Raw genomic sequence first — 21,927 nt, 5'->3', positions numbered from 1 at the left:
CATATTTCAGGGCGTTTTTTCCCTTCAGTGTTGACTGTTTTTGCAGTTTAGATCTGTGATTGTGGTTTTGTTTTTCTTGCCTTCCATTTTCAGGAGGCACTGAAGTTGTGTTGGATTTGTAAAGCTACTGAAGCCATTAATGGCTTTGTGAAAAGAGAATGGCTTTTAGATGAGCATAACCTGACAAAAGATGACGACTTATTGGATGAATGATGTAGAATGTGCTAATTTAAATGTGGTTGAAAGGGTTTGCGTAAGATTTTTGAGTAAAATGGACATGGATGTTCCATGTACATAATGTATTTAAGTATAAACAGAGAGGGTGGGCTTCACTGTAAAATGTTTATTTATTGTAAATGCTGACAGTTTGTTATATATTACAGTTGTATTGGGTCTCCACAACTGTGTAGATATTGTAGCATTTCTTTTACTACCTGCAAGGTTTGTTGTCTTGAGAGTTCCTTTTTCACCAGACATATACAGTCATTTGTCATTCGATATACTTGAACCAAATCTTATTGATTTTAACTATCTCCATACCACAACATTTTGGAAACCTTTGCATGCTAAAGTCCAAATTGCACATTTTGATTATGTTTGCATTTATACTGTCTGAAAGCTTCAACTGGTATTATTGGAATTCATGTTTTGTATGGAGAGGATATGAGGGAGAATTTGTTTTGCAAGTTTGTAGAATCAAGCAGGGCTGTCTTGTGTCTGTGATGCATTCCAATAAAAGAAAATAACTACTGTTATGGGTATTTGCTTTAAATTGGATTAGTGAATGGTTAGAGTACAGGCTGAACCAGCAACATAATACTAAGTGTTCTTTTAATATAAGCTTTATTCATCAGTAACACACAGATTCATACAAACATATCTTTTGACTTCCTGTTTGGGGGACGAACTGCTCTTCGACCTGAGTCACAGCAGCACCACTGAACAGCCATTCTTCTACCTTTTCTAATTATCATCCTGCTGCTGTTTAACTTTAGTTTCTTTTTAGCCCAATCTCTCTCAATCTTCCTTGCGGGGCTGAGCCTTTTTCGCAGGCTGCCTTTGTAAATAACAGTGAGTACTTTCGCCTGCTTAAATGAAGGTTACATTGACTTGTTGCACCATCTTTTGGCACAAAGTGGTATTGCATGGAAGTAAAGCCCCAGCCATAGTTCAGCTTCTGTTACTTATGGAAGCTCATCTCTGCCAGTGGGGGGGGGGGGGGGGGGGGGAATAAGTAAAAGGAAAAAACTTTGAGTTAATAAGTAGAAATTTCACATAAATAATTTGAAATTCTGAGAAAGTAATTCAAATTTTTGTTTTAGTAAGTTGAAATTTCAAGTTGCCTCTGCCAATTGGGAAGATCTTTGAAGGATTTGAAGTCATTTCCTTGTCACCCAGAAGCAGATGACATCGTTTACAGAGTTTTCTGATTTGCAGAGCAAACTTGGAATTTTGAGTTATTTTCTCAAAATTTCAACTTATATACTCAAAATCTTGAGATACCTAGCTCAACATTTACAGGTTACAGTACAAGCTGAACTCCAACCTGCTGCTGACCTTCTACCGCTCGTCCATTGAGAGCCTGCTAACCTACTGCATCACGGTATGGTACGGCAGCTGCACCAAAGCAGATAGAGTGAGGCTTCAGAGTGTGGTCAAGACAGCACAGAAGAGCATCGGCTGCCCTCTCCCCTCCCTGATGGACATTTATTCCTCCCGCTGCCTCAGCAGAGCAGCAAACATTATCAAGGACAGCTCCCACCCTGGCTTCAACATGTTCAGCCTGCTTCCCTCAGGGAAGCACTACAGGCGCATCAACACAAAAACCCACAGACTCAAAAACAGTTTTTTCCCCAAAGCGATAACCACCCTGAACTCACACATGCACAGATAACACAGCCCCCCCACTTCCCACTTCCTCTATGGACCACCACTGTGCAATACCTATTCTATGTGCAATAACTCAACTGTATATAAATAACACTATTTATTACATATTACTTACGTCTTGTATATTGTACATTTTATATATATATATATATATGTTTTTCCCTATGTTAATACTGTCCATATGTACATAGCGCTGCAGAACTGTACCCCCCAGCATGTTTACACTGAGTAGGAGATGCTCTGTATCTCATTGTACAACTGTATAGTGACAATAAAGGCATTCTATTCTATTCTTACGCATGGCATTTTTTATTCCAGTGGCAGAAACAAGCTTCTGTAGACTCCCTTTAACACAATACACAAATGTTTTGGACATACAGTGCAATCAAGTGTTTTTCTCTGTTGACAGTTTAAGTAGACTGTTTCTAAAACACTGGAATTTAAAAAAAGCAAATTTAAAGAATTTGTATTTAAAAACACTGCAGTTGTCTTTAAAACTGTTTTATTAAATACAGCATCAAATATTAGTTTGTATTCTTTTTAAGCACATTAGCAGCTTCCAGCTTCACCTCTGTCCTACCTACCTGCTGACCAATTTATGCTAAGACACCGAACAATAGCAAGAATGTTTCTGGGCACTGATGTGCTTCTTTTATTTCCTGTGTGCTCTAATATAATATAATACCATAAGAACTTGAAAACACAATGCAGGGTCTTTTAATTTCCCCCAGTTCATTCAGCATAGCCCCCCTGCTTTTAATAAAACAAACATGTAACATTGTTTCTTACATTACAGAATCAGGTTGTAACAACTTGCAAAGTCCTTTTTTTTTTGGCCTTGAAATCAACAGCCAGAGCTTTTTTTTTGTACATCACACTTTTTTAATTTTTGTATTTGTGTTTTTGAAAGATATATATATAAAAAACTTTTGACACTGACTCATTACTCAGTCCAAATCCCCTTGTAAAACATTGATATTTGGTACTTAATAAATAATAGTCCCTGGAAATCATTTTCAATCAGTTTATCCAAATGTGTTTTTTTAAATAGCCAATTACAAAATAAGTTACTTTAAAATGTTGGAGTAGTTCTTTGCTTAAATGTAAAAATAGTTTTAATTTGATGTGCTCCTGAACCAAAACAATGAATACTTGAAAACATCACCTTTAATTGTAATTTTTGAGCATTTTAGTGGCAGCTACCACAGTCTGCTGAGAAACAGTAAAAGTTAATTCCAAATAAAAAGTAATGATTTTGTAGGACGGACCACATGGACATATCAGTGTCACAGAAACATTCAAATTACATTCCAGAAGAAGAACCTGAAGTGGGCCTTTGGGCCACAATATAAACTATATAAACAATATTTTAAAAAAATGGAGAACAACAACAGGCCATTGGACTTGCATCGTCAAAGGATTAGCAACAAGTAGCTATGAAATAGCTCTTTCAGTACCTCAGTGAATACCATCAAAAACACAGGAACTTAACCCTCACTGTTTCATGCCCATGTGTTGACCAGTGTTAAAGAATCCAGGAGACTCACAGGCAGCTAATGACAACCACAGCTTAACGCCATCATGTCGTCATACTGCTTTAAAACCACATTCTCCTCATCGTCAAAATACAACAGACTCATAGACTGGAGCGTGTCCGGCACGCAGCAGGGCGCTTCCACCTCATCGCTAGTAACCTTGAGTGCATGCATGATAGAACGCACTGTGGCGTGGTTGGTCGCCCTGATGCCTACCCCCAGCGGGAACGGACAGGAGCCCGTACAGTGATAGGCATTGTATCCACGGGGAGAGATGATCCAGCCCGACCAGCCGATCTCCTCGAAGTCAACAAACAGAGAAATGCGCTGGCAGTGCTGGGAGCTGTCGAGGGGCATGACACTGGAAGATGCACGAGGCCTTCTGCTGCGGTGCTCGGGGGCAGCCGGTTCAGGTTGGGCTTGTCCTGTGATGAGGTTAGGATAGAAAATTATGACCATTTTTACATTTCGATCACCTGCCTAATATTGAGTCAGTTAGTCTGCTACCAAAACAGCCACTAGACCCCTGAAGGTGTGCTGTGGTATCAGCACCAACATGTTAGCAACAGATCCTTTTAAGTCCTGTAAGCATGGAGGTGTGGCCTCCATGGTTCGGACTAGTTTGTACAGCACACCTCAGACACATGGTTGGATTCATATCTGGGGAATTTTGAGCTCAAACTTGTTGTTGTGCTCCTCAAACCATTCCTGATCCGTTATTGCTTTGACGCAGCTGAAAGAAACCAGAGCAATCAGGGAATATTGTTTCCATGAAAGAGTGTACATGGTCTCCAGCAATTCTTAAGTAGGTGGGACATGTCAAGGTAACATCCACACAGATGGCAGAAACTAAGGCTTCTAAGCAGAACAAAACATCACATTGCCTATGCAGCGTTGCCTTCTTCCCATAGAGCATAGTGTTCCCTGGGTAAGAGACACACGCACCCTGCCATCCAAGTGATGTAAAAAAAAAAAAAAAAAACCCAAACGTAATTCATCAGACCGGGCCACCTTCTTCCATTCACCATAGTCCAGTTCTGATGCTTGCATGCCCATTGTTGGTGCTTTTGACGGTGGACAGGGGTCAGCATGGCATGTGTATTCTGACAAAACCAGCATTAAATTTTTCAGCAATTTGAGCTACAGTGGCTCATGTGTTGGATCGACCACACCAGCTAACCTTCACTCCCTATGTGCATCAGTGAGCCTTCATCTCTCACGACCCCGTTGCTGGTTCCTTCTTTGGACCACTTTTAATAGATACTGACCACTGCAGAAAACAAAACTGCTGAGGATTAGACCCGGTCGTCTAACGATCACCATTTACTGCTCCTCAAACTCACTCAAATCTCACTTTGGCATTTAAATGACATAATGCTAGAACTTTACTCACTGATAAAAACTAAGCCGTATTTTTTATAACGTACTGTAACTGCATTAAAATGGATCCACACGAACAGCACACAGTCAAGAGACGGGTTAAGTGAACAAACTGTATTGATCGGTCAACTGGTGCTAAGCAGACTAGCATGAGATGTGTAGATGCCTCACTTTTTTTCTTTCATGGTGATCATCTGCCCTGAGACTTGATTAGCCCAAGTCTAAAAGACAAAAACAAACAAAAAACCCCACCAAGCATGAAACCAAAGCCCAGATGAGTTGCAGGAGTCCAAATATTCCACTTGCAATTTGCTTAGAATTTCTTATTAAGTTAAAAATGGCAAAATCATCTTGCCTGCCTAAATCAATCACTGTTATAACAGAGGAAAGGTCACACTGTGCAATATGCCCACATCTCTCTCACCACCTTACCAAAGTATGACTGGTTTGATGCTCCTGTCTGTTTGTCGTGTGAGAATATGACCAGGTAGGCGCTTGTGTCTGTCAGCTCTACATTCTGTTTAGATGAATGCAACACCGACTCCAGCCAGTTACCGGAAGGAAGTGTAGTCATCACCAGGATGCCGTTGTCCTCCTGACTGTTCTGGATCCACTTGGATACCTGACATTTAAAACAAGCATGACATCATCCCTCCAATCTAACACAAACCATGATCGTCATCATTATGAGACGTTTTTATTTGGAATTGATCATCTGACTTTTGAAATAATGACCAATGATTTAACTTAAAAGGAATTATTTTCTCACAACAAGCCTCAAACATTCATTTTAAACAAAGAAAATGAAGTTATGGATTTTTTTTTTTTTTTTTACTATTTGAGTGACATTGAAGACTTCCCATCCTTGTGTGTATAGTGGAACCAATCTGGAGGTGATGAGGTTTCCTCGCCATGGCTTCACAAGGTTCTCCAGCACCTCATACAGAGCCACCTGGAGAAAAAAAAAGAGAGGAAAAAACCCCACCACCAACAAGCAAACAGAAACTATCACTATTTGTTTTCAAAAACGTCAGAATCCCTGTTAAAGGCCCACGATTATCAAATGCTGCAGACAAAGAAACCGGGCGAGTACACTTAGTTAGTGCGCCAAAACATTGCCACAATGTTTCCTGTACAATATAAGAAAAAAGTGAAAATGATTTGTCTTTAAAAGCAAGCAAACAAGAAGCATTTACTTTGTAGAAATGAGGCGTGTGAAAGCTTCCGGGATAAAACTTCCTTTTCTTTCGGAACCAGCGGAACTGCGCTTTGATCATTCTCTCATCTCTGCCGAAAGAGGACAAGTTGAAGAAGTGAAAACTCTCTCCAGGTTGTCCTGCAGACGACAAAACAATATAAAAATATTTAGAGAAATGATGAAACCATACACTGGAAAAGCGCAGGCTTTTAAACAGACACATAGCCGTGCGCGATTGCGTCTTTACGCACTTATACGCATACTACTTCTTATTTTTGTGCGCCCTAGATGCAAACTCATTGGAAGATATTCTCGCGGAACAGCCGCTACTGTTGCTTCTCACCTTTATCGCTGAAACTCCGCACCGTGTTTCCTTCCAGAATGTCCGTCTGGCTTTTCGGGGTCCCATCCGTGACAGAAACCACGTTAAAAAGATCCAGCATGAACTGAGGAGCCTTCTTCTGAGGAGCCACCGCTGGTCTGGGGATATCCTTAAGATAGAAGAGACGATCCAGCTTCTGCCTGGCCATTTTCGTCGCGTCCAAACCGTCCTGCGGGATCGCCAGCGGGGTGACGCATCTTAGCAGCAGGAGAGCGAGGAGGCAGAGGCGCGGAGCTCGTGCCGTCATCTCCAGACTGGACTGAGCTCTACACCTGTGTGAGGGTAAGTAATAAATGAGGGGGTGCCCTTGTATTTAGCAAACAGTAAGAGGTGATTGGACCGTGACTGATGACAAAACACACACAAAAAAAAACCCAAACAAATACACAAAAGTATGGGTGGAAACGAGCAGAGATCCAGCTGTAAAGAAAAATAAACACACCACTAATTTGTCCGGCTTACTGTAGTTTACAAGACGCTCCTGTTCATTTGAAAAGTTAATTCAGACATGCTGTAATGCACGTTTTACGACAGATTGACCGCATGTGTTAAAATACGTTCAAATGTATTGAAGAGAATAACTTTCACGTATTTAGTATTACACCCCTCGCCCTTCGGTGCCACCGTTTTATTCGCTGGACCAAATAAAATTATCCGATCATGATGTCTTGTCACCTTTGTCCCACGTCATGCGTTATCAGTATGAGGCCAGTCGCTGGAGAGCAAACGAACAACCGAGCCGTGACGCAAATGAAGCGCGTTTTCAAAAGCTGCCTATTAACGCGGACGTTTTCACAAAAAACTCTGCCAGTGTTTGGACAGTGACTCAGAGTTAACAGCGTGACGTGTTTATTCCTCAATTAGGGCGAATCCCCGCTGACCTCTGATCAATCAAGTACAACAAAAGGGATCAAACTCTCGGGTTCGTCACGCTGATCGATGGCTCAATCTCCTCTCCCGTTGTTAATCAAATCTACGACCATTACACGGGAATGATGATCCCCCTCATTACTCACATTTAAGACCATGAAAGAAAACGTATCACTGAGTAGCCACCCAGTCAGATAAGCCTGAAAACAGACAAAAGCAATAAAGACTAGCAACAAAGAGGATCAAATGATTGGATTTACTGAAACAAGACTTGGATTTAACTGCTTTGACTTCTTTTTAAACTGCTTTCAATAAAAATGCAAAATTCATGTTTGGATATACAACCTTGTTTCCAAAGGGCTAGACAGGTGTGTAAAAACCTGAATGCAATAAACATGATTGAAAAGCTGTAGATTGCATAACTAATTAGTTTCATTACTAGCTTGGAGATGGCAGCACTGAGGTGAAAGACGAAGACAATGGTGAAGATGCTCAGATTTTGATTGGGAGTGACCAGAATAGACAGGACTGGAAATATATATACATCAGAGGGTTAGCGCGGCAAGGTTGAGATGGTTTGGACATGTGTAGAGGAGGGTTAGTCGACATATTGGACAAGGGGTGCTGAATATTGAGCTGCCAGGCAGGAGGAAAAGAGGAAGATCTGAGAGAATATTTGTGGATGTAGTGAAGAGGATATGGAGAGGGCTGATGTGACAGAAAAGAATGCTAGGGTGAGATGGAGGCAGATGATCTTCTGTGGCGAGCCCTGAAGGGAGCAGGATAGTATTAAAAGAGCCTCCCAGAGAAGCTCAATCTTTCAGAATGTAAGGTAGGGTGGTGTAATAGGAGCAATGGCTGTAATCTTAAAATTTCAAAGAAAGGTCAAGGTCAAGTTTATTTATATAGCACATTTCAAACAGCCGATGCTGCAAAAAGTGCTTAAAAATATAAAAATGGCATTAAGAAGCAACAATGTAATCCAGTAATAACAATATAAAACAATAATAGGACAATGAAAGAATTAAAACAATAACTAAAACTATTTCCAATAAGACCAAAATGCTTGGGCCATAGTGTGTCAAAAGCCAGGGCATAAAAATGTGTCTTTAGTAATGATTTAAATTGCTCAAGTGTTTGTGCAGATCTAATATTTAGGGGGAGACTATTCCAAAGTCTGGGACCTGCCACAGAGAAGGATCTATCACCACGAGATTTGAGATAAGTCCGTGGGATGGACTGCATTAATTTTGGGCTACACGTCATGGTTTTTCCTGGAGCATAAGCAGAGAGGAGCTCAGATAGGTAAGGAGGAGCTCGGGCGTTAAGTGACTTAAAAACAAAAAGTAAAAGTATAAATTGGATCCCAAAGGAGACAGGAAGCCAGTGTAAAGAAGCTAAAACTGGGGTTATATGCTCTCTCCGTTTGGTACCAGTTAGCAGGTGAGCAGCTGCATTTTGAACCATCTGAAGACGATGGATGGTGGCCTGATCTAGACCATAATACAATGAATTGCAGTAGTTCAATCTGCATGTAAGAAAAAGGTGAATAACACGTTCAAAGACGTTAGCCGGGAGGTATGGCTTTACCTTGGCTAGCTGTCTTAACTGAAAGAAGCAGGACTGAACTACTGCACTCACCTGCTTATTCAATTTAAAAGAACCATCAAAGTAGACACCGAGGTTTTTTATGCCAACCACTGTTTGTCATCGTCAAGGCAGCGTAATAAGAGCTGGGGATGGTCTGACCCTGCTTTTAAAGGTAGATAAACTTGCAAATCATCAGCAAAACATTGAAATGAAATGCTGTACCGCGAGAAGATGGAGCCCAATGGCAACAAATAGAGTGCGAACAGGGCAGGACCCAAAATAGAGCCTTGAGGTAGACTGTATTTAAGATGGGCGGTTTTGGAGTTGTGGGGGCCCATATCAACATGAAAAGACCTTTCTGACAAGTAGGACCAAAACCACTGTAGGGCAGATCCTTTTAGGCCAGCATGAAATTCTAGCCGTGATAACAGGATGTCATGGTCGACCGTGTCAAAAGCAGAGCAACAATAAAAGGGCAGCAGGGCTGCCAGAGTCCAGAGTTAAAAGAATATCGTTAAAAATCCTTAAAAGTGCTATGAAGTGATTTAAAACCAGATTGAAATTTTTCAGAGATCATATTAAAGTCAAGGTGGGCCTGCAACTGTAAGTAGACCACTTTCTCCAAAACTTTAGACAGAAAAGGAAGCTTTGAGATTGGCCTGTAATTGGACAGAACAGTTGGGTCGAGGTTTTTTTTTTTTTTTTTAAGAAGAGGCTGAACTATAGCTTGTTTAAAGCATGATGGGACGCAGCCTGTAGCAAGGGACGTATTAATTAATCTCAGGATAAAAGGCCCAACAGTATTAAAAGTGCTTTTAAGCAAGCTTGGAGGGAGACAATCAGAGGGGCAGTGTGATGATCTTAGGTTACCAACTACCGCAGTCAAGTCATTAAGGGAGACGGGATCAAACTGCTCTAAGTGCACATAGGAGAAAGACTCGGATCTGAAGCAGCGGACGACGAGACAAGAGCCCTAATCGATAGAATCTTGTCATTAAAAAAAGCTAAAAAATCATTGCAAATACTTGGTGGAGGAATGGCTCCGGCATTATCACGTAAACCAAGAAAGCGATTAAGGACATTAAAAAGTACCTGAGGCCTGTGACTGTTTACTGACACTAAGTTTGAGACAAACTGTGTCTTTGCAGTTTTTACAGCTTCTTGGTGAGCAGAAAGACGAGTCCTTAAAATCTGTAGGGAAACCAATCTGTCCTTTTTCCATCTCAGTTCGGCGGCGCGTCTGCAGTCGCGTATGTTCGTTCAACCATGGGTCTGATAAATGCTTAGCGCGCAGTCCCGACCGGAGCAATAGAGTCCAAGATATCAGTGCAGGAGGAATGAAGAATGTCCGAAAGGTCCTCAACACTTTTACAGTTGGAGTTCATTATTCCAGAATCCATAAAGGCAGCAGAAAAAGCGGCGCTGTTAGAGCATTAAGCGCTCGCTTTTTGCGCGCTGGGGCATACGGCTTATCTACCGAGCAGCGCGTTAAAGTCAGTTTTTCTCCACAGTCACAGATGCAATTTAAAACAATACAGACATACAAATAAGACTCAGCAAAACTATCATCTTCTCTGGGATCAAACTCAACCGGCGGGTGGTCTGACCAATCAAAAATCACCCTCAAAAAATGAGGCTCATATTTGCTGTGTGTCTCCAACACAGGAGAAAATGGAGTGATCAGCGTGATAAAAAAAAAAAAACAAACAAAAAATCTATATTCTGAGAATTTAAAAAAAACCCAAATAAACAAGATCATGAGGAGAAAAAAGACAAAATGCATTTTAAAAAAGTCAGAATTCTGAGAGTAGAGAAAGAACTTTCCCCTTCAAGTCTTTGGAAAATAAAAAAGTCAGGCTAATTTTTTTTCTTTCCCCTAGTGGGCAAAATCCTCTCTTATAATAGTACAATGTTGGCTTAACATCACTAACAAAAACAAAAAACAAAAAAAAACAACAACACACAACTACATGATCTAAACATGGAAAATGAACTGGTACTGGTTTTCTATTCTAATTGCACACTGAAGGCACTTTCTACTACAAGCCTCATTATGCCTTTACTTTATGTCTTTCTTCTTACTTACTCGGAATAATCACTGGTTTGGCTTTTCGATCAGTTGTCTTGTCTGTATGTCATTGATATACAATAATGCCCAAGAAAAAGTCCCCTCTCTAAAAATTCTGTTGTTCTAGACATGTGCGCTGTATATGTAAAAGCTTGTGAGACTAGGATACCCTTGGACGTTTACACTGACTTAAAGCAAGGCCAATGTTCTCATAAGCAGTTCAGGAAAGATGGTAAATGGACTGATTCTTATATAGCGCTTTTCTACTCTCCCGGAGTACTCAAAGCGCTCTATACAATATGCCTCATTCACCCAGTCACACCCACTCATACAAGCACTTCTAAACTCAAGTGCAACCTAAACTACATTCACACACATTCATACTCCGATGGATGCATCAGGGGCAACAAGGTTAGTATCTTGCCCAAGGATATTTGAAATGCAGACTGGGGAAGCCAAGGATCGAACCACCAACCTTCCGATCAGTAGCTGATCTGCTCGACCACCTGAGCCACAGCCACCCTTTCTTTTCTTTCACATAAAGAAATGTTTTCTGAAATAATCAACTTAGCACAAAACCATCTTTTCAGTGAAGTACATGCAAACCTGTAAATGCAAACTTTGTTGATCATGAAAAACGTTCAGCACTGATATAAATGATCTGTTTTGCGTTTCGACCCAGTGTTTGTTCCTGATAGATGCTAAAGACCTTATTTTGACATCTGGACTTCACGTTCCTGTCTTAGATTTGCAGACTAGAGGTAATTCTAATATCTGACATTTGAATTTGAAACTCCAGCTAGTTTAGTGTAAAGTCAGGCGAAAACAGGTAACCAGGCTCAGTTTGAAACAGGTCTCCAGGAAAGCCGCTGGGCTGGGCTTTGTGACCAAACATCATGTAACCTTCACACCATTTGCTCTGGTACAAAGAAAAGCCTCTGTAGTTCAACAGAAGTTGTGTTTCTATCCGTTTCTTGGCCTGCAGCAGTGTCTTCTTTTGAAGTTTCTGCTGCCTGGCACCTTCATGACGAGGACAAGCCTAAATAAAATCATTAGTCCTGCTCAAGGAATTTCTTGGAATGTATAACAGCCTTAAAAATCTTTGTTATGGTAGCACTAAAGCAGTGAGACATACTGTTTTGTGAGCCTTTGCTATGTTTACAGGTGAATTTAGTTACCTTTGGACAAAATCAGCTGCGCCCCCTTCTCCAGTCTTGCAGTGCTAAACTAAGCTAACCAGCTGTTGGCTGATTGGTAACTGTCAAAAATGATTGGAAGGTTTCCAAGCCTTCTCCTTCTTCTTTTGGGTCTGCTTGCACTTAGCAAAGAAGTTTAAAGATTCATTATCGCCACCCACTGGACGGGAGTGTGGATCAGACACTTGGCAGAGGGAGAAAACAAAATCAAAACCTCTCCTGTTCTTCTTACCAACTTTGGCAAAGTAGTGACACATCAGAATAACATATACTTATGTGCAGTTGTTTGAACTAATTATTTTGGAGTCTTCTGAATTTTTTGTTTTGTTTGTTTGTTGTTTCCTCCACATCCTGGATCTCAATTGTTTTTTAAAATTATGGTACTGCTTAAAAGCTATGGAACGCGTTCCATAAAAAGCAGGGTCCATACCGCAAACCCCAAGAGTTTAAATTAATTCTGCCAATTCTGTCCAGAGAAACTGTCAAACATCCATACACTTAGCATTCTGTGGCTTAGAGAAAATCCAAAATAAATGTGAACTTCTTCACCCAATTCTTGTTTTTAAAGTCATTAAAGAAACATGTTATACAATCGTTCAAACCTGGAAAAAGAACAATTCAAAGAAAAAATTAAAAGCCACAATAACACACAGTCTGACTCCAAATCCTTGACATTGCAAGACAACTGTTTTTGTATTTTCCTTGTCCACATGCAAACACAGATATGGAGTTTGTTAAAATGTATACACTATAAGGAACTTTTCCAAAACCTTTGTTTTCAGCGACCTAAAATGTCGTATACGTGTGCACGAAGAGTAGAAACAGTTAAAGCTTAAAAAGCACCCCTGTACGTGGACAGGGCCTTGTAGTCCACTTTATATTAACCACCTATGTTAGCAATGTACTGGTGAGAAGAGATCTAAAAGATAAGCAGTCTTTTTTTGGCAGTTTTTTGACATCTATGTGATGTAACTGTATCACATCTGACGTATCTCTTTGAATATTTTTATATAATCTTCATATAATATTATCACATAGTATCTTATCATAAGTGTTTTCTGCTATAAAATACCTCATAATCACACGCAGTTTAAAAGAACTAGCAAAGCATTGTGTGGAAGTATTACAGTTTGCATGTATAAATCCTAACAGCTGTTACCTCAAGGCAATTTAAACTTTAAGTTAAGCAACCTACAATATTACAACACTACAGAATTCTTTGTGTACCCAAAATCATCTAATTCTATAAGTGACCGTTCAGTTTCTACAGGCTAGTTGTCAAGGCCCTTGCATGTTTTTTTGAAGAATCAAAAACAACAATTGGTTGATGCTCATTGTTTTATTTAACATGACTTAAACCTAACTGTTGGGTGGCCCAGATGCCTGGCACCTTGTTCTCGGCTCATGCCAGGATAGCCAGCCTATGAAGGAGTACGCGTCGCTTGCTTCTGGTTCTCTGGGGCTCTTATCCTTCATCTTGGTGTCTCTCTTTCTTGGGTGGGCACATATTTGTTATCAGAAATGTGTGGCCTCAGCTTGTAGACAATCTAGAGGTTGTCTTGGATAAACTAATGATTGGCACAACAGTGCGTTCATATCATAATTTGCAAAAGATGTCAGGCAGGACAGGCTGAAATCAGGGAGGGCCAGCCATCTGTCGTGACCGTTAGAGCGGGTGAGGGGAAAGTGAAAAAACAAAACAAAACACAACAGCACAACAAAACAAACCCCATAGTGATATTTGTTGGAGTAATCTGGTAATTCATTTTTAATTAAAATACTAATAGTAAAACAGTAAGACAGTGTAATCAGTGCAGTATTCAGGTATACAGCCAGATGATGGACACTGCAGTCGATGTTGTGTGGTCTTTTTGTTTACCAGCAGGAAACCTGATGAGAAACCACAAGGTTTTGGTCCTATGTGCTCTTCTTTTCAGTGCAGGTGTCTCTAGGGAACTCTTAGAGAGGCTGGGGAAGAAGGGAAGCTGGAGAACTGGCTGGGTGTGATGCACTGGTTTGCATTCAAGCTCAGCATCCTTTAAATTAGACTCACCAACAAATGCTGATCACTGTGGCTTCCTGTTCTCATCTTCATTAACTGTTTGAGTTCATCAAGATCCTTAAGCTTTAAGCATTTGGTTTTATGTGGTTGGAATCCTCATCTCATATTCAAATTGCTCTTATGATTTAAATCTCGAGTGCTCTTCATTTAGTTTTCTTGTAAAGAAACAGTATTCAGTATTAGTACCACAGTCAGTCAAGATGAACTTGAAGAGACAATAATCCATATTTCCAGGGTAGAGCTGATAGAGCCAGCTGCACAGCTACCATGGCCCAGAGACCACGTATCAATGGGTTCATTAAATGAAATGTGGAGCATAACCTCTGGTGCCATGCTTCAGACAATTTCTATACAGACACCAGGAATCACTGAAGAGATGGGACATGCCAGACTAATGTCAGTAACTTTGAATTTATGGAGGCAGTAACGGCAGTCCATGTCTTTGAGATCAACATGCAGTATTCCTGTGGAACTCAGATGTGACAGAGCATTTACTAGCTGCTATAAAATCAGCCTCATCTCTGTTATGGGGAGACCTTGGTTGCAGTCTTGTATGTAGTCACAAAGGCTTTGATCAAGTAGTTCAAAATTTAAGCATGGTCCCTGTCAAGGAAACAGCCATACCAGTTCACAATGCTGAAGGTGTCTGGATCCAAGCTGTTTCAAAATTTCAGGGTGGATCTTGCTGACTTTGTTGGTTCCTGTGTGGTGACATTTTGGTACAAAGCTGCAGCCACCCTGTGTGACGAAAGCCTCTACTGAAGGACGAGGAGGTGCTTTGTATCACTGCAGGTGTCTCTGGAGAAGCTCTTTGAGAGACAGGTGTGAAAGAAGGGGTGACAGAGAACATCCGAGGCTGTCAAGCACTGACTAAGTGCAGTGTTTAATCAGACTCTCCAACAGATGCTGATCGGTGTCCTGTTCTCACGTTGGATATTTTGAGCCCGTTCAGGAGCCAGTATCAAATATGGAACCATCACAGCCTTTAGTCAAAAGCAAATCCACCTTTCCCACCAAACCACACATTTATACAATTTCTTCACACAAAAAAACATTTTTAACTTTAATAAACATGCCGACCAGTGGATATATCAACTTCTATGTTATAACTTTTGTCACAAACCTGTACAATCAAGAGACAGACGGCAGTCGACTTCAGTTCATTGCAGAGTGAAGCTACTGTCTGTTTAGGGAGGGTCTGTGCCACACTGCCCCCTGCTGGCAGCAAAAATGATGACAAAGCCATCAATTTACAGGAGTTATAATAATCTCCCGCTGTGTTATCCATACGTTTCAACATACCAAGATTCCCTGGGGCAGTCCTACAGTTTGTGATGTGATTTCCCTACATTGCTACAGCGACAAACTTCCTCAGCTATGAAATCTTCTGTTGTCCTGTATCTCTAAAAGCCAAACCCTCCTTCTGTAAACAATTTCATCAGTATCATATTAACCCTAGAACACTATCGCTGGGTGATTTACACCCGAGAAAATACATTTACATGATTTCTCTCTCCTGAAGCTGTTTGCGTGTCGAGGAGCCTGTGCCATCACCAGGGAAGTCTCAAATGTCCCAGGAATGGGTGGACCAAAGACCAGCTTTCCAGAGTCATTATTTTGTTTTAGGAGTTTTATTTTTCATTTTGTTAGACATGGCACAGTTGAAAGTAAAAGAAGACCACTCTAATTTGTCATGTGTTGTCATATTTTGATATATTTGATTACTTTTCATTGGTTATATTATACCGGGTATAAATCACCTGGCATTAGTGATCGTTTTACTATTTATAGCGATAGTGTTCTAGGGTTAAAGTGAATGACTAAACAAAGGTACAGCAGCTCTGTGTCCCCTTTAACCAGCACAGTATCAGTACCATGAAAATGAATTAAACTGAACGATCTTTACACTTTTAATTTTTACCCTCGTGCTACTATGTGTTCAAGACTGATCATGTTTACTTTACTCTGATAATTCACACTTTAATCTTGAGTTTACAGCCTCTATTCTGTTTCTTACACACTGAACAAAAATATAAACGCAACACCTTTGTTACTGCTCCCATTCCCCATGGGATGGACGTAGAGACCTAAAATTCATTCCAGATACACAATATAACCATCCCTCCCAAACAGTGGTCACAAATCAGTCCAAATGTGTGGTAGTGGGCACATCTGCTATATTGAGATAATCCATCCCACCTCACAGGTGTGCCACATCAGGATGCTGATCTGACATCATGAGTAGTGCACAGGTGTACCTCAGACTGCCCACAACAAAAGGCCACCCTGGAATGTGCAGTTTTTTGTGCTATTGGGGGTCTGGGGACCCAGAACCGGTCAGTATCTGGTGTGACCACCATTTGCCTCATGCAGTGCAACACATCGTCGCATGGAGTCTATCAGATTGTCAATTGTGGCCTGTGGAATGTTGGTCCACTCCACTTCAATGGCTGTGCGAGGTTGTTGGATATTCGTGGGAACTGGTACACGCTGTCGTATACGCCGGTCAAGCACATCCCGAACATGCTCAATGGGTGACATGTCCGGTGAGTATGCTGGCCATGCAAGAACTGGGACATTCTCAGCTGCCATCTGCCCTGAACAATGTGAACCATGATTCATCCGTGAAGCACACACCTCTCCAACGTGCCAGACGCCATCGAATGTGAGCATTTGCCCACACAAGTCTGTTACGGCGACGAGCTGGAGTCAGGTCAAGACCCCGATGAGGACGACGGGCATGCAGTTGAGCGTCCCTGAGACGGTTTCTGACAGTTTGTGCAGAAATTGTTTGGTTGTGCAAACCAATTGTTCCAGCAGCTGTCTGGGTGGCTGGTCTCAGACGATCTTGGAGGTGAACCTGCTGGATGTGGAGGTCCTGGGCTGGTGTGGTTACACGAGGTCTGCGGTTGTGAGGCCGGTTGGATGTGCTGCCATATTCTCTGAAACGCCTGTGGAGACGGCTTATGGTTGAGAAATGAACATTCAATGCATGGGCGACAGATCTGGTTGACATTCCTGCTGTCAGCATGCCAATTGCACGCTCCCTCATTGCTTGTGGCATCTGTGGCATTTTGCTGTGAGACAAAACTGCACATTCCAGGGTGGCCTTTTGTTGTGGGCAGTCTGAGGTACACCTGTGCACTACTCATGATGTCAGATCAGCATCCTGATGTGGCACACCTGTGAGGTGGGATGGATTATCTCAATATGGCAGATGTGCCCACTACCACACATTTGGACTGATTTGTGACCACTGTTTGGGAGGGATGGTTATATTGTGTATCTGGAATGAATTCTAGGTCTCTACGTCCATCCCATGGGGAATGGGAGCAGTAACAAAGGTGTTGCGTTTATATTTTTGTTCAGTGTATATAATCAGTTGTTTTCCTGGATGATGCAGTGTTTCCAGTTAAACACCAGGTGGAGCTATTACCTAAAACATGGTAAACCATGCGCTTTGTTTACATGAGGTGAAAGTATGGGCGCATGGTTTCATACACAATTTTTTAAAGTTTAGATATTATTTTATAAGAACACTTTTTGTTTTAAAGAACCTTATTGAAAAAAATTCTTTGGTTTCAGATTTTACTTTTTCAGACTCATCAAAGTCTTAGGTTGCAGTGGATAAACAAACAAATGTAGTGCTTCACTTTTATATTTGCTTTTCCTGAATTGCCCTGAATTGATGCACAGCATCCTGGCCAGCAATCACTCAGGTTCCTTGGATGGACATTGTGGATTTTGCATTAGCTTTTATGTGCTCTTGTCTTCTCTTTCACCCAGAGCCGCCTGGCTCCACATCTGACAAGTGTGTCCATGTGTTAATGGCTTCACCTTGTGTTAAATACCTCTACTGAGGCAATTAGAGACACATGGAAGGCATTTGCTTCCCAGTGCTGCTGCACCTCTGTTTGACTGACTAATGAAGAGGAATACAGTCACAGCACAAGTGGAAACACATGACAAGGATGTCGAACTCTGCTACAATCTGATGTTTTTTCTTTCTCTTCTTTTTTATTTTGAAAAGTGTATCCATATTGCCCGTGACCACAAACAAGAACAGCTAGCTGTCCTTTTCAGGGTGTTCATTCTCTCCATAACTAATGTTGTCATTTATATGTGATTTGTGATGGTATGAATTGCAGGCCTTTTAATAGAACCTTACCTCTCCCAAAAAGTATCTGTCTTTACACTTCATCTTACACAAATGCAGAAAAGACAAAAAAAGGAAGCAATATTTCACACATGATAATGATCATCACCAGAGCTGGCACAGCTTTCATCTGATCCCTGATCAGCCTAACCATGAGTAATCAGTATGGCTGCAAGAGTGGCCTTATGTAGAGTCAGTGTAGTTCATAAATGTGTTGGTTTTCTATATATTACTAAACAGGTGAACAGTTGTTACTATAACTGATATTGTGCTTACAATAACCTCAGTGTGAGTTGATGGCACTACCCTCTGAACCACTGTGATACGGACATACCTTAGAGCCTGTCTCCTTGAATTTGCAACATGAAATATTGAAATTTTTAATTCGTTACATTTCTAAAGAGACAGAAAGGAAAACATTAAAGAAGTAGATATCTGCAGTTTGTGAGTGAATTAGACGTCAGGTTAAAAATTACCTTGGTGAAACAGGTCCCTGACCCAAAGGAGCTTTTAGGATATACTCACAGTTATTGTGCTTCAAGTTTTATTGCAGTAAAGAGACACCAAAAAAAGCAACTACTGATTACAGCAAGATACGTCATGATACAACATAATACGTCAGTGAATGCATTATTGACTGAGCAGAAATACGCATCACTATCTACACCACTAAGAACCATTATTTACCATTTTGAGCATATATGTAAGCTGGTGGTGAAGTCAGCTAAGAATGCTAAATATCTCATTCGTCTGATTGCCTCAATGCTAATAAGTTCTGCCTTTCAGCAAGTGATTTAAAGGCCAATAGGCTGTCAGACCAGTGTTAATTTCCAGTGCTAATTTAGATTTCCTTTGAGGGATAGGAAAGACTAGGAAAGAGTAAAGAGCTTTTCATGAACTAGACTTCAGACCTGCAGTTTGAAAACCATAAGATTAAAAAGATGGCGTCATCAGCACAATATGGGTGTTTATGTCCTACATACTTCATTATTTCTTTTTCTTTCAGGTTTTTCTTTGGTCGTACAGATGATTGAAATTAACAGTACAACCTTGCATTTTTAACAAAAATTGAAACAAACAGTTTAAAAATAACAGTTAATAATAATTTTAGGTACGAAATTAAGTTGCAACTGTTCTTGTACTTTAAGCAGCTGCTTTATAGATTGACCCGTTATATCATGAGACTGATGTTTGCATATTGTCTTAGTCTTGCACATCATCAACTGCATGTACTGCACATTAAAGTTCCCCAGTGAAAAAAGGTATCAAAGTATAGTGGTATTGAATAGTGGTATTGTAAAGCGCTTTGGGTGCCTTGAAAAGCGCTATATAAATCCAATCCATTATTATTATTATTAAAGTACTTCATACTAATTTTGCTCAAACTCTTTGAGTTCATTCCTCATTTTTAAAAGCTTAGTGAGAGTTTTCTCACACTGCCGGGCTGACTCAGCTATAAGATGTGCGGCCTTTACATCCTCTGTCAGTTCGTTCATTTTGTTTTGAAGTCCCTGAAACTTTTTAATGTCTGAAAGAGTTTTTTTTGCTTGTGCTCCAGCTTTTGTGCTTACAATGGAGGAGTTTTCATTCAGTTCATCTGAGAATGTGATGATATCATCCAGGATGGTCCTCTGTGCTCCAATAATGGTCATGAATTCTTCAACCAAAGCTTTCAAACTTTTCATCATGTCCTGCTGTGTGAGTGCCTTCTTTACATTTGCATTCAAAACAGTTGAGTCTCCAGTTTCGACTGCAGCAGCAGCAGCAGATAATGAAAGTAAGACTAAACCTCCTGCAGCGAGCGCTTTTTCATCTCCTACACGTGAAACTGAAAATCCTACTCCAAACGCTGTAACTAAAGCAGCTACATATCCCAATCCTTTAAGGGCGTCCCCAGTCCTATTTTTACATGTAGTTTCAGTTTCCATCTTTTTATATTCATCAGATAGCTCTTGAAGTTCATGGCCAATGGCTTGTGCTCTTTTTTCAAAATGATTACAGTTTTCAATAAATGCCCTGGCAGCTTCATACAGTTTGCTTAATGGAATAGACACACAAGCAGGTAGTCTATTGGCCATTGTTCCTCTTTAACCTTTCAGCACCTTTGGACCAATTCCAACAAATATGGAAAAACTACAAAAAGAAGCACACAAACAAGAAAGGCTGTGTCAGTCCTTGCTGTTGGTAGTCTGAAAAACAAAACAAAAAATCCATAAGTGCCTAATACTACTACTACTACTACTAATAATAATACCAAAACGGTACTAATAAATACTAATCCAAAAATCAAGATGTTCTAAAATAAAGTAGATTAGTCTTATGTGTCTCTTAAAACTATTCTTGTTTTCATTATAGTTTACAAGTATCCATGTTATTCAAACTAGATTTAAACAATATAAAGATTAAGTGAAAAGCTTTGTTATTTTCAGAAGTATAAATCACCATAATTTTACTGCTGCCAATAACAGATTCAACAAAACCTATATAAAGTTGAAGTTAACACTGAAACAGCGAAGTAAATATTGTCTTACCACCCGTGTATCTGTCTGTGCTCCATATTAAGCTTCTTCTAAAATACTTTCACTTTAGTTTTTCACTAGCGTGTCACATGTTATCCTAACACGTCAGCTTCCTTACAGATTGAACCTGTTCTGCATGCCACCTAAAAGCAATGGCATGTAGGGTTCAACTTCACTGCCATACCCGCCCTACCTTGTTTTGTTTTGTAGTTTTATTTTGACTTGGTTGGTTATAGCAGCATTTCTGTCATGGTCTGGATGAGTGCTGGAGTCATCATCCGAATTGCTGTTTCCACCTCTGGGTGGTAGATTTCCATAGAATGCAAATGACCTTGTGACTGTGTTTTTCTCTTTCGGTTTCCATCTCCGACAATACTCACTTTCATTCGGTTGCTGGTTCGTTTTGGCACAGCTTCAGTCTGCTTTACTCATCTCCTTGCCCTCCGGCCACAGTCATTGCACTCCACGGATTCCCTGCCCTGGAACCGGGCTGCCTCACCCGGACCTCTCAACCTCCTTTTGCCAGTTCTCCATCTGCAAACTGTAAGATTAAAGAAATGTGCTTTGACACGTCTCCTCCGGATCACATGGCCTCAGCCACTAAATCTATTCTCTTCTCTTTGCAGTGTACAGACTCCCAGTTGCATTTACCGAAACCCAGGTCCCGGAGTTTAATATTATGGTCTCTGTAATAGAGTCATAGTTTATCATTAATTTTTACAGATCTAGTAAATCTTTAGACTTAATCTTTAAGTTTATTGTTCGCAGTCTTATTCACTTCGTAACTTTGTGTTTTTGAGCAAATAAATATTGTTCACCACGCTTTTCTGTGCCTCCACGTGAGTTCTGCTCATCTGTCTTGTGTGACAATTTCTTTATCAAATACCATATCAAACCTTTCAAACCAGGTGGTGAAAAAGAAACTTATATAAATCCAGGTTTAAAAGCAAAGTTTTTTGTTTGATTTATAATTTCAGCTTTTGGGGCCTTCTGTGTAGTATTTTGCAGGTCATAACATGTTTTGATGGAGCTGCTTTTGTCTGGCTGGCATTCAGGCTGCTGAGGTCCCAGACAAACAGAC

General features: G+C 40.5%; 1 protein-coding gene and 2 long non-coding RNA genes across 3 annotated transcripts; 1 reads left to right on the top strand and 2 right to left on the bottom strand.

Moving 5' to 3' along the window:
- Positions 1–2,375: 2,375 nt before the first annotated feature.
- On the bottom strand, positions 2,376–12,238 carry LOC113027667 (bone morphogenetic protein 2-B-like). Its single transcript, XM_026177332.2, has 6 exons — positions 12,092–12,238; positions 6,347–6,657; positions 6,002–6,141; positions 5,641–5,757; positions 5,238–5,427; positions 2,376–3,850 (listed from the first exon to the last, which is right to left on the bottom strand). The coding sequence occupies exons 2-6, from the start codon at positions 6,630–6,632 to the stop codon at positions 3,444–3,446; spliced, it is 1,140 nt and encodes a 379-aa protein (XP_026033117.1). The 5' UTR covers positions 6,633–6,657; positions 12,092–12,238; the 3' UTR covers positions 2,376–3,443.
- Positions 12,239–18,850: 6,612 nt separating this feature from the next.
- Positions 18,851–20,960, bottom strand: LOC145430459 (uncharacterized). The gene is made up of 2 exons (XR_013911036.1): positions 20,859–20,960; positions 18,851–20,516 (listed from the first exon to the last, which is right to left on the bottom strand). It is a non-coding gene; the product is annotated as an uncharacterized LOC145430459 (long non-coding RNA).
- Positions 20,961–21,247: 287 nt separating this feature from the next.
- Positions 21,248–21,670, top strand: LOC145430460 (uncharacterized). Its single transcript, XR_013911037.1, has 2 exons — positions 21,248–21,389; positions 21,473–21,670. It is a non-coding gene; the product is annotated as an uncharacterized LOC145430460 (long non-coding RNA).
- The last annotated feature ends 257 nt before the right edge of the window (positions 21,671–21,927 follow it).

The sequence above is a fragment of the Astatotilapia calliptera genome, chromosome 8 (genome assembly GCF_964374335.1).
Source record: "Astatotilapia calliptera chromosome 8, fAstCal68.1, whole genome shotgun sequence".
In the NCBI taxonomy this organism is placed as follows: Eukaryota; Metazoa; Chordata; class Actinopteri; order Cichliformes; family Cichlidae; genus Astatotilapia; species Astatotilapia calliptera.
This window is presented reverse-complemented; position numbering and strand designations above follow the sequence as displayed.

Excerpts from the sequence above, each read along its gene's own strand:
- LOC113027667 (XM_026177332.2), bottom strand. The coding sequence starts at position 6,632 with ATGACGGCACGAGCTCCGCGCCTCTGCCTCCTCGCTCTCCTGCTGCTA. Across the intron at positions 6,142-6,346 it reads GCGGAGTTTCAGCGATAAAG|GACAACCTGGAGAGAGTTTT; the intron begins GTGAGAAGCAAC and ends TGTCGTCTGCAG. Across the intron at positions 5,758-6,001 it reads ACACGCCTCATTTCTACAAA|GTGGCTCTGTATGAGGTGCT; the intron begins GTAAATGCTTCT and ends TTTTTTCTCCAG.